The sequence below is a fragment of the Perognathus longimembris genome, chromosome 28, assembly GCF_023159225.1.
Source record: "Perognathus longimembris pacificus isolate PPM17 chromosome 28, ASM2315922v1, whole genome shotgun sequence".
In the NCBI taxonomy this organism is placed as follows: domain Eukaryota; kingdom Metazoa; phylum Chordata; class Mammalia; order Rodentia; family Heteromyidae; genus Perognathus; species Perognathus longimembris.
The window spans coordinates 23985090-23997983 of NC_063188.1; the positions used below are offsets into that span (position 1 = coordinate 23985090).

The 12894-nt window shown below is 40.7% G+C and overlaps 1 protein-coding gene across 1 annotated transcript; it reads right to left on the bottom strand.

The window, feature by feature from the left end:
- Nucleotides 1-5334: 5334 nt before the first annotated feature.
- Nucleotides 5335-6056, bottom strand: LOC125343435 (S-phase kinase-associated protein 1-like). Its single transcript, XM_048335860.1, has one exon. The coding sequence runs from the start codon at nt 5995-5997 to the stop codon at nt 5506-5508; it is 492 nt and encodes a 163-aa protein (XP_048191817.1). The 5' UTR covers nt 5998-6056; the 3' UTR covers nt 5335-5505.
- Between the last annotated feature and the right edge of the window lie 6838 nt (nt 6057-12894).

The window sequence follows — 12894 nt, forward strand, 5'->3', positions numbered from 1 at the left end:
ATATCTTGCTGATTCTCAAATACAGAATCTATCTCCACTATCAAATTAATAATTTTGTCCCTTTCACACCTCAGATTACCAAGGAGTAAGAATTTGAAGATGTGGTAGCTTTATTACAATCTACTCAAGAACTGGAAGTGGGGAAGATCAACATCTGAGACTAGTTCAGGCAAAAATTTTATGAGATCCTCTCATCTTAACCAATAGCCGCACAGCAACATGTTAACTATCATCCCAGCTTCACAGGAGACTGAGATTGTGTTGGCTCCATTTTTATACCTACAAAACCTTCTTCCTTTTGCTTTCAGATGCTGAGTATTAAAATGTACTCTAGTGTAAAACTATGTACATGTTTCTCTTCTGTCCTTTTTCCTGTGTGTGTGTGTGTGTGTGTGTGTGTGTGTGTGTGTGTCTTTTTTTTTTTGCCGTCCTGGAGCTTGGACTCAGGGCCTGAGCACAGTCCTTGCCTTCTTTTTGCTTTAGGTTAGCACTCTACCTCTTAAGCCAAGTGCCTCTTCTGGCTTTTTCTGTTTATGTGGGGCTGAGGAGTTGAACCCAGGGCTCCGTGCATTCTAGGCAAGTACTCTACCACTAAGCCACATTCCCAGCCTCTCTGTTTTTTTGACAGTCACCTTTGACAGATTTCATCCCTCACCTAGCTATTAGAATAACACACTAGGGGAGGGACTGGGTCACACATTCTACCTAAGAATAAGGGCAGCTACACTTCCAGGCTTTCAGCCCCTGCCCTACACATATTCCAGTATCTCTCAGCTTAGCAAGACTCACATAGTTGTCTTTCCTACATTCACAAATCTTCCCTCCAATTTGGTCTTTGGCGCAATTGAAGATGGTTAGATACCAGAAACCATTTAGAGACACAGAGCACTAAAACAATCTGGGGATGCCCATGAAAATAGAACAGAAAGAAATGCAGAAAAGCAGACACAATGTGGCAGCTGTGGGTTTAGGGACTGGGGTTTAGAGGCAAGACATTCTGTAGCTTTCAGAAATGTGGAATCATCTTTTGCTCTGGGAATCTGACACACTGATCAGGCATCTAGGCAACAAACTGATAGTATCATGACTGGATTTGAACAATTAGTAAGAAATCAGAGGGGCTGGGAACATGGACTAGTGGTAAAGGGCTTGTCTTGTATACATGAAGCCCTGGGTTTGATTCCTTAGCACCACATATATAGAAAATGGCAAGAAGTGGCATTGTGGCTCAAGTGGTAGAGTGCTAGCCTTGAGCAAAAGGAAGCCAGGGACAGTGCTCAGGCCCTGAGTTCAAGCCCCAGGACTGGCCAAAAGAAAAAAAGAAATCAGAGACTACCTGGGTGTTGGTGGCTCATGGTTGTAATTGTAGCCACTCAAGAGGCTGACAGCTGAGGATCACAGTTCAAAGCCAGCCTGGGCTGGAAAGTCGGTGAGACTCTTATGTAACAACCAGAAAACTGAAAGTGGCGCTGTGGTTCAAAGAGATAGAGGGCTAGCCTTAAGCAGAAAAGCCCAAGAACAGTGCCTAGGCCCTGAGTTCAAGCCCTATGACTGACCAAAAGAGAGGGAGGGAGGGAGGGGAGGGAGGGAGGGAGAGGGAGAGGGGGAGGGAGGGAGAGAGAGGGAGAGAGAGAGGGAGAGAGAGAAAGAGAGAGAGAGAGAACTAGAGATGTGACAGAGGTTCTGAGACCACAGAAGGGTCATAGGCTGGGATGGATTGGGCCCTATGAGTGGAGTTGGTGACCCCAGGAGTGAACAGCAGAGTTCTATGTTGAAGTCCTATGTTTCATTCATTTGAGTTCTGAATCAGGACATTATAGAATGGGTTTAATAATGCGGGCTTTAGAGCTAGACAGCTGGGATTTAATTCCTGTCTTTACCACTTGTCAGAGGTATGATTTTTGGTAAAGCACTTAATCTCTTTGTGCCTCATTTAAGGCATGCTATTAGGCTCACATGATAGGATGCATATCTATACTCACCACAGAATCAGTACACAGTATGTCCTTGATATTATGCTATTGTTTCCCTCCTGCTGTTTCTCAAACTTTTTGCTTGTCATCGAGACAATGTATCTTTTGTTTTGAGCATCCTTCTCCATTAAATCTCATCCTTTAGGTCTCAGAGAAGCCATTATTTTTCATGAGGGTCCTTTACCAGACCATCTTGGAATGGGTAATGTGCCCTCCTTTGTGCTTTTATTTCCTTGTATATATCTCCCATTGTACCCTCTGCTTCCTGTGTTTAGGGATTACTGATCACATAAGTAGCTAAGTAGAATTTTACTAAATGTTTGTTGGTGAGATGAAAAAATGGTGAGAACCTTCAGGACTAGACCTCTTGGGGGAGGGGGACAGTGCCATAACCAGACAAAATTCTTCAGTTAAAGCTTAATCTAAAACTGACAATTGTAGAGTCTCTAAGCCTGCAATTCCTCTCAGATGAAGTATCTTTCAGGAGGTGGCAGTGAACCCCACCTGTTCACCACTTTACTGTATGCTTACTGTGTATTGTGTAGGCCACTGTGGCATTGGGATGTACAGCCTTCAATATGAGGATATCTGTACATTCTCTAAGCCTCTGTGGCAGCCAGCATATGTGTTTACTCCTGTTTGTGACATGTGAATATGTCTCATTTCATGCAAGATGCTGCTTTCATGATTATTCATAATCTATTCTCTTAAATTTCTTTTATTTTACTGGACTGGTCAGATTGCCTTTGTGAGCAGTACTACAAACTCAGGTTGAAGGCTTGCATGCTGAGAAGTCACTGGAGAGAGATTGGACAACAGTTCTCTCTCTCATCCTCCTCGCCTCTGCTAATTCCATGGGGAGTGATCAAAGAAAAATGTCAGACTTCTAAATGATCCTCACCCACTTACTAACTACTTGCAGAGACATAGTACACGTTGTTCTAGAATTTGTAGGTGGCAGAGTTCCCCAGGTAAGAGTTCATTTTGTGTGAGAAAAGTGGACAGGTAACCTAGAGAAAGTAAGAACTGGGCAACATGGAATTAGTCAGCTGCTCTCAAACTGGAAAAAGTAGCTAGGTATTTTTATTCCAGGTTTGAGCCACCAGAGTCAGGGCTATAGAGTCTGTCTCTCGTTAGACAATTTGAAGAAATTGCCGTATAGCTTTAGGAACCTTTTATTTCTCATCCCATTCTCAAAGAGCAATTTATAGAGTCACACTGCTATAATATGGTCTCTGCATGGGGTTTTACTAAACTAATTTGCCAATTTTAGCAAATAAAAGTATGTGATGCCCAGTTAATTTGAATTTCTCTTAAGGAGGAGATTTTTTAGTATGTGCATATTTGAAATACTACATCCTGTAATTTATTTGGGAGCCCTATTGCCACGTCATTGTCACTTGGGGCACCATGTTGTTAGTCTGGTTAATAAGGCAAAATGCTTAAGAAACTTCCTGCTATGGGGTGAGCTTAGCAGCTGGAGTTAGTTCACCTCCTCCAACACAGCTGGAAGCTCTGAGAGGCCCCAGAGCCCCTAATGAGCTGAATTGTGTGGAGTGTGTATATGTGTGTGTGTGTGTGTGTATTTATGTGTGAGTGAAGGAGTGGTATGGGAGACAGTATATTCCTTTAAAGGAGCCTCTGCTGAGGATGTATATCAAGATGGAGTTGGGTAAAACAGCTGGTATTTCAGCTGACTAGACCCTTGTTTCTCCTTTTTTTTTTCTCTTTTGCATGCCTTGAAAACTGCTACTCTATTCTCCTCTAAACCTCTTTTCCCAACAGCCAACCCAAATCCATTAAGGCTCTTGAAACTTTAAGGCTAAAATCAACTTATCTTGATAAACAGAAGCTGCAGGATTCAAAGGAAGCCACTGCATGTGGAATATTCAATAGATGTAAGTAAAAGGGACTTTGGCTTAGAAACGCCATGTCTATTGACATGAAAACAAAGACTCCAAATATGGGAATCAGAAAGGATCACAGAGGCCTCCCTTAGATAATTAAATAAGAGGAATGGTGCAATTTGGCAAAAGTAGCTTTTGGACTAATGAACTGAAAGGAGGGGTTGGCTGTTTCTACTGCATTTGCCTTGTGGGCTTCTGTAAAGGAATGTTTTTTTCCTGCTTTCTCTTTGCAGTTAGAGTGGAAGGACTTATTGCTGAGTGACCTACACTACCCTGCTCACCGCACAAAAAGGCAGCTTGGATCATATGAGACTTGGGCCTCTGAGAAGAACACAAACTACCCTTAGCTGCCTGAAATTACTCTCCTCAGCATCTTGGGTTCAGGAAACTGCTTCAAAAGGTTTTGGAGGATAGTAAAAAGATGGGAGTGGATAGGGATATTTCTCCGCCTCCCAAGGAGTCCTGGAGTACATTGATGCTGAAATACTGTGAGCCATCCTGGAATTGACATGATTTTTTTCCCTCTATTGCTTCCCCCAAATGAAGCCTGGCTACAGGCAAGGCTGAAGGAAACAGACTTGGTGGACCTCAGTCACACTGATGGCCAGACTAGGGATTAAAGAGTCACTGTCACTGTTAGATCAGGATGCCCTGCCATGTGGATAACCATTTACAGACAGAGCTAGAAGAAGTTTATATAATGCTATATTTGGGTATTGTATAAAGTAATTTCTGACACACAGCTGTCAAATTAAACCTGTAGTCTGGGGCTGAGAATACGGCCTAGTGGCAAGAGTGCTTGCCTTGTATACATGAAGCCCTGGGTTTGATTCCTTAGCACCACATATATAGGAAACGGCCAGGAAGTGGTGCTGTGGCTCAAGTGGCAGAGTGCTAGCCTTGAGCAAGAAGAAGCCAGGGACAGTGCTCAGCCCACTTTCTACAGTTTTTTTTTCCACATGAATTAAGTGTTTTTAATCAAAAAGCCAACAAGTGTCGAGTTACAGTTCTCCCTCCGCCCCCCCCCCAAAAACCCACTTGAACTTGGTAGTAACGGAGTCTCCAGCAACATATTCAAAGTTGAGAAGATTAAAAATTAACAGGAAAGAGTCCTCAGGTCCAATTAAGAGCCCTGCTTCATACATACCAGTTGTCCTGGCTAGAGTCAACCTAAAAACCCCACTAAGAACATTAACTTCAAGTAGCCTTTTTCCAGTTTCCAATTTGTGAATAGAGACATATTTTGTTAATTCTATCAGAAACTTTGTTGCAACTTATTTACAATGCCAACTTCTAAAGCTTAACCAAAGTTAACTAGTCAATAAACTAGGCAGAAATTGCTCTACAGAGAGAGAGAAATCCTAAAATGCCACTTTCCACAGAGAACCCAATTGTTTGTTTTATTTTGAATAAAGAAAATAGAGCTTTTGCTCGGACTAGAAGAAACTCAGTCGTAAGTTTGGGATGTGTATTCAAACTACACATGCAATGAGGACAATATTACGCTAATGCAATTGATGTGCTGTTGCATTTGTCTACTGTTTGTCTATTATTAACAATTATAAACAGAGCAGTGCAACTAGTATTTGGAACAATTCTTATAGTGTTACAGTGTCAGGCACATTTCACTTCTCTTCACACCACTGGTTCTCTTTGCATACCTGGGCTTCCTCCTCTTCAGTAAAGTCATTCTTGATGTTGAAAGTTTTGCGAATCTCCTCAGGAGTTTTCCCCTTAATCATAATGGCAACAGTCTTGCATGTGACATCAAGCAAACCTTTGATATCTAAGTAGTTTGCAGCCAGAATAAGTTCAAAAAGTGTTCCTTGGTCAACTTTCAGGAATTCTTGGTCCCAAACAGGAATATCATCTGTGCGCTTTTCTTTGTTCTCATCATCCTCAGGAGGAGGAGGATCATCCTTGTGGTGGGTGCACCACTGAATGACCTTTTTTAATATTGCTGCATTAACATTTGGTAGAGGAACTGGGTCATCATCTCCTTCATCATCCATTCCCAAATCTTCCAACATGGTCTTGATGGTCACAGATTGTTTGGCAATTTCTACATCAACTTCAAAAATTTCTCCATCAGAACTCTGTAACTTAATTGAAGGCATGGTGTTTGGTCTCGAAAAGACGGCGGACTAGGAGTCGGCCGGGAGCTGAGCTCCGTCCGAGCAAGGAGAAGAGAAAGACGAAGACAAGGCCACTCTCTACAGTTTTTAACAAGAACAAAAGTAAAAATTGGGCTGGGGATATGGCCTAGTGGCAAGAGTGCCTGCCTCGTATACATGAGGCGCTGGGTTCGATTCCCCAGCACCACATATACAGAAAATGGCCAGAAGTGGCACTGTGGCTCAAGTGGCAGAGTGCTAGCCTTGAGTGGGAAGAAGCCAGGGACAGTGCTCAGGCCCTGAGTCCAAGGCCCAGGACTGGCCAAAAAAAAAAAAAAAGTAAAAATTACACAAGCCAGGGGCTGGGGATATAGCCTAGTGGCAAGAGTGCCTGCCTCGGATACACGAGGCCCTAGGTTCGATTCCCCAGCACCACATATACAGAAAACCGCCAGAAGCGGCGCTGTGGCTCAAGTGGCAGAGTGCTAGCCTTGAGCGGAAAGAAGCCAGGGACAGTACTCAGGCCCTGAGTCCAAGGCCCAGGACTGGCCAAAAAAAAAAAAAAAAAAATTACACAAGCCAACAGAGATATTTTCCCCCAAGTTTCCTCCAGGTGATTATTGTCCACCAGATATGTAAAATGTAATGTGTACCTTTCAGAGGTAAAGAAAAAAATTGTTTTAGGTTGAAGCAGCACCATAAATACTGCTGTATCTTCACAGTTCATATAAATTACCAGATTGTTGGGCTGGGAATATGGCCTACTGGTAAAGTGCTTGCCTCGTATACATGAAGCCCTGGATTTGACTCCTCAGCACCACATATATAGAAAAGGCCGGAAGTGGCGCTGTGGCTCAAGTGGTAAAGTGCTAGCCTTGAACAAAAAGAAGACAGGGACGGTGCTCAGGCCCTGAGTTCAAGCCTCAGGACTGGCAAAAAAAATTCCAGATTGTCAGGTTGATTTACAACATTGTAGACTTCTAAAGGTATTTCTTCATTTTGCAGTTTAGGGATGTAAAGCTAACCAGACAAGTGATTCAAACTGCTCAAATTCACCTAGCTACTTACTAGCAGAACTGGACTAGAACCAAAGAGCCCAGTGCTGTCTCTACTGCAAGGATTTATTAAAATATTGTCTGAATAGGGGAGACAGTTTAAGTTAATTAGTCACAAGTGATTCACATGCCTTGTTTATAGAGAGCCTGTTGCAAGTTCTTTGGACAGAAACAAACATTGTTTGGGACTGAAGAAGAAAAATGTCAACCTCTTGGTCATGCAAACAATTAGATATCTTTTGGAGCCTAGATTACCACTTGTTTATAAATTTGTTGGCTCTGTGGTAGATAGGAAGAGAATTTTTAGAAACTATAGTCCCAACAGGTGCCAATGGCTCACACCTGTAATCCTACCTACCCAGGAGGCTAAAATCTGAAGAATGCAATTCAAACAAACCCAGGCTGGAAAGTCCATGAGTTTCTTATCTCCAACTAATCATCAAAAATCCAGAAGCAGGGCTGGGAATGTGGCTTAGTTGTAGAGTGCTTGCCTAGCATGCATTAAGCCTTGGGTTCAATTCCTCAGTACCACAGAAAAAGCCAGAAGTGGTGCTGTGGCTCAAGTGGTAGAGTGCTAGCCTTGAGCAAAAAGAAGCTCAGGGACAGTGCTCAGGCTCCTGAGTTGAAGCTCTAAGACTGGCAAAAAAAAAGCCAGAAGCAGAGGTGTGGTTTAAGTGATAGAGCACCAGCCTTGAGTGAAAATACTAAGAGAAAATATGCAGGCCCTGAATTCAAGCCCCAGTACCAGCACAAATACACAAACCATTGTCCCTGCTTGTGGAGGGTATAGAATCTAATAAGAAGAAGCTTAGATGTAAACAAGTGTATAAAGAGGACATAATAAGAGGGACAAAATTCTGCAGAAAGAAATCTATAGTCAAAAAAAGGTAAAGCAGTCCAAGTTAAACACTGGTAGTAAGGTACAAAACAGTGATATAGTCAGAGTTCAATAGAAAGAGAGGAAGATATAAGTTCTATGAGCTACAGAGGTGATGGAAGGTTTTTAAGTAAGTTAAATCTAGAAATGAGCCTTATATCATCTGTAACCAAAATCATAACCAAAAAGGATGGAATAGAGCATGATCAAATGTATAGGAACAGGAACACACATAAGAGAATAACCTTTGGGATAGCAAGTTTAAAACTGAAAACTAAAGTAGTAACAAAAAAGTAAATCTATAACTAAATACTATAACTTAGGGGCACCATGAACAGTCTCTAGTATGAATAGAGAATGTGATCTGTATGTGCCATGACAAAAGCCTCTGTTTTTGACAATGTCACATAAACAGCTAAATGTAAATATTAAGGAAATAAATCGGGGCCAGGAATATAACCTAGTGGGTAGAGTGCTTGCCTTGTATACATGAAGCCCTGGGTTCGATTCCTCAGCACCACATATGCAGAAAAAGCCAGAAGTGGCGCCGTGGCTCAAGTGGTAGAGTGCTAGCCTTGAGCAAAAAGAAGCTAGGGACAGTGCTCAGGTCCTGAGTTCAAGCTCCAGGACTGGCAAAAAAAAAAGAAAAGAAATCTTTAAAGATTTTATATTAGTAGATTTTATATTATTTTATATTAGGGAAAGCAAAACAGGGCATAAGATATCACGAGAAATGTACACACTGCCCTACTATGTAACTGTACCCTTTTTGCACAACACCTTGTCAAAAAAATTTGTGTTCAATTAATAAATAAATTTTAAAAAAGATTTTATATTAGACCTTCCATGCATTCCCCTACTTAGCATGCTATATGTAATAAAATGTGTCAAATTGTAGCATGAAGTCATCAAAGCTTTTACATAATTATTAATCAAAGTACAGTTAACCCTGTGGCAAACCAATTGAATTTTTGAAAGTAAGCATGAAGTAATTCTTTTCTGTATGAAATTGATAAATATTGTGACTAAAGCAAAGAAGATACTAAAGCTACAGGGTTATAATTCAAAGTTATTAGACCTCTTGGCAAAATAAGGACAAGTCACTTTATTGCCATGAAGCTTGTAAAACCAGGCACAACATTAATGACAAAATGACTTACAGAAAGCAGAATGATCTATGGGCAAAGTTCCTGTAACAAACAATATCATAGGACATCCACAATATCTATGGCACATGATGTACAAGGGCAATTACTACCACATGTGGATGCCAGCAAGTATTTTTCTACAGTAAGACAAAATCAATGATGTGCAACTCTTAGCATAGGTGCAGTACACACACACACACACACGCATTCTCAAAACAAGTGTTCCATAACTATTTTGATTTTTGACCCTCACACTGCATACTGTAAAGATACACTATTTAAACAAAACGTTAGTTTTTAGAAACTTATAAATTTGCATATAGCTGTAAGAAATAATGCAAAGAGAAATTATGTAACATTTGTCCAGCTCCCCCAAGGATCCTTCTGGTTGCTCTCTTATAACCACACCCCATATCCTCACTTTCACCTACTCCTTAATTCCTGGAAGCCACTAATATGTCCTATAATTCTTTAATTTTTCAAGAAGTTATACATTTCAAATCACACAATATACAGTCTTTTGGAATTGCCTATTTAACTCACTATGATTATTTTAGATCTATTGAAGACGTTGCTTGTATCAATAAATTATTGGTGAGTAGTGCCCTAAGATATGTATGGACCAGCCACAGTTTAATCATTTGTATGTTTAAAGATGATCTGGCTTTCTGTGAATATTTGTATACAGATTTTTGTATGAATATGTCTTCATGTCTATGAAATAAATGCCTGTGAGTGCAATTGCTATCCTGCATAGTAGTCATATGTTTCACTATATAAGAAACTGCCCAAATCTTTCCCAGAATGACTACACCACTTTCATTGTCACCAGCAATGTTGGAGAGAGCCAGTTTCTCCCTATAAAAGGAAAGGTTTATAATCTAGTGAATATTTTTGTCAGTCATGATGATTAGAAAAAGTCAATTCTGAAAAGCATTATTCTTGAGCACAGGCCAGAAATATGTTGCTATGGAAATAATGTACACAAATGCCAAGTCATTCAATGCTCTATTGATTAGCAGTTAGTTATCAGCAATATGTCCTTTCACCATGATTCACTGTTTAAGACAATCATAAAATGGCAAATGTAATAAAAATGTGGCCTCAAAAGGGACCCCTACTTCACTGTTGGTATAAGTGTAAACTTGTTCAACCAGTCTGGAAAGCATTGTGGAGGTTCCTCAAAAGGCTAAACATAGAGTTCCTCTATGACCCAGCAACCCCATTTGGGGGCATCTACCCAAAGAATTACAAGCAAGATCACGCTAAAGCTACCAGCACAACTATGTTCATCGCAGCACAATTTATCATTGCTAAAATATGGAACCAACCCAAATTCCCCTCAGCAGATGAATGGATCAAGAAAATGTGGTACATATACAAAATGGAATTCTATGCCTTTATCAGAAAGAATGACATTGCCCCATTTGTAAGAAACTGGAAGGACTTGGAAAAAAATCATACTGAGTGAAGTGAACCAGACCCAAAGAAACATAGACTCTATGGTTTCCCTCATTGGGAATAATTAGTACATGTCTAGGGTAGTCCTAGCAGAAGATCACAATAGCTCAATAGCTATGTACATATGAATATATAAGATGATGCTAAGCAAAATGGACTCCAAGTTATGGAAATAAGTGGTTTGTCATTGTTGTTAGTTTCAATGTACCATGTGAAATTATGCTTTTTTCTTTTGTCTTTTTTCCCCAGGGTTTTACCCCTGATGTCACTGTAACTGACTTTCATACCCTGGGTATTGTACATACATGCATTGAAAGTAGGAAAGGGAAAGTGAACATCAAAATTGAGAGGCAAAGGGTAAAAGACAAACCAATGCAACAGCAATATTTACAAAACAATATGCTGTAAACCAACTGTACAACTCGGGGAGGGAGGTTGGAGAGGGGAAGGTGGGAGAAAAATGAGGGAGGAGGTAACAAGTTTGATAAGAAATGTACTCACTGTCTTATGTATCAAACTATAACCCCTCTGGACATCACTTTCACAATAAATTAATTAATAAAAATTAAAGCAAAACAAAAATGTGGCCTCTATGAGTATGTCTTCCCAATGGGAAAAGAGAGGAGGCATAAGAGAGGATAATGGGGGTGAGCAGTAAACATGACCAAAACTAATCATATGCAAATATGGAACTGTCATAATAAAACTCATTATTTTGTACAGTTAATAATTGTCACTAAACAGTGCAAAAACACTATGTCTTCACAGCCTGTTGGGCAAAGAAATGAGCAGCAAATAGCCTCCACTTGCCCACACTACCATGTCAGCTGTTGAGAGTAAGTGCTTTCCCACACAAGTTTTATTATACAAGAGATGGGGGAAGCCAGGCAACAGTGGCTCATGACTGTAATCCTAACTACTCAGAAGGCTGAGATCTGAGGATCATGGTTCAAAACCAGCCAGGCAGGAAAGTCCATGAGACTCTAATATCCAATTCATCACCAGAAAACCAGAAGTGGCACTGTGGCTCAAGTAGTAGAGCACTAGCCTTGAGCTAAAGAGCTCAGGAACAGTGCCCAGGCCCAGAGTTCAAGCCCATGACCCACAAAAAAAAAGATATGAGGAGAAAATCACTTGATAGTACCACTAAAGACCACTACTAACATTTAAAATTCCTTGCTTAAGAGGTGTTTCATAGTCAGATACTCAGAATCTAAAAGAAGATGTGTTATTAAAATAACCAGGGTATTTAAGAAAAACCAATTGTACAAATAATTTTATCATTAATTTATTTCTCCATCAGGTGCCAATGGCTCCTGCCTACAATCCTAGCTATTCAGAAAGCTGAAATCTGAGGATCAAGGTTCAAAGCCAATCTAGTTAGGAAAGTCCATAAGACTCTTCACTCAAATTAACCAGTAAAGAGCCAGAAATGGAACTGTGGCTCAAATAGTAGAGTGCCAGCCTTCATTGAAAGAGCCCAAGGACAGCATTCATGCCCTGAGTTCAAGCCACAATACCAGAAAAAAATCAACTCCTATTGTCCAATTCGTAACCTCATAATGCACCCTTGCGCAGAATTCTTCTTGATTGTCCCTATTATCTTACACCTGTTTCCCATTGTATGCTGCTATAACAAAATAACTTGGGCTGGATATAAACAAAAGAAGTTTACTTAACCCATAGTTTTGGATGTTGGAAATCCAAAATCTGGCAGCACTATTGGTTAATTTTCTGTCAAAGACATTATGACAAACAGCATCACGGTGGCAGGAGCACATGTGGAAGATAGCACATGGCAAGACCGGAAGGCAGAACAATTCAGGGGTCAGGCTACCTTTTGTTTGGTTGGTTGGTTTGCTGCTAGTCCTGGGGCTTGAACTCAAGGCCTGGGCACTGTCCCTGAGCTTCTTTTGCTCAAGGCTAGCACTCTACCATTTGGGTCACAGCTCAACTTCCATGATTCTCATAGTTAATTAGAAATAAGAGTCTCATAGGATGCCCCTCCCCAGGCTAGCTTCAAACTGTGATCCTCAGATCACAGCAGCCTGAGTAGCTAGGACTACACACCAACATCAGCACCCAGCCAGGCTCTTTTTATGCTATTTGCTCTATTTGGACACTAACTGAAGTCCTGCAAGAACTATACTAATCCTTTCCTTGGGTAAGCCACATAAGACAATTATCTCACCTTAAACCTCACTTCTTAAAGCTTCTAACCAACTCAACTCTGCCACACTGGAGATCAAGTTTCCAGCATGAGCCTTTAAAGAACAAACTATACCCAAATCACAACATAGCTACAGTATACTAACTATACCAAGTCGATGCCTCAGATTCTGCTCTGGGAGAATCCAAC

What these genes read in the sequence shown, in the direction of transcription:
- LOC125343435 (XM_048335860.1), bottom strand. Translation starts at nt 5,997, where the DNA reads ATGCCTTCAATTAAGTTACAGAGTTCTGATGGAGAAATTTTTGAAGTT.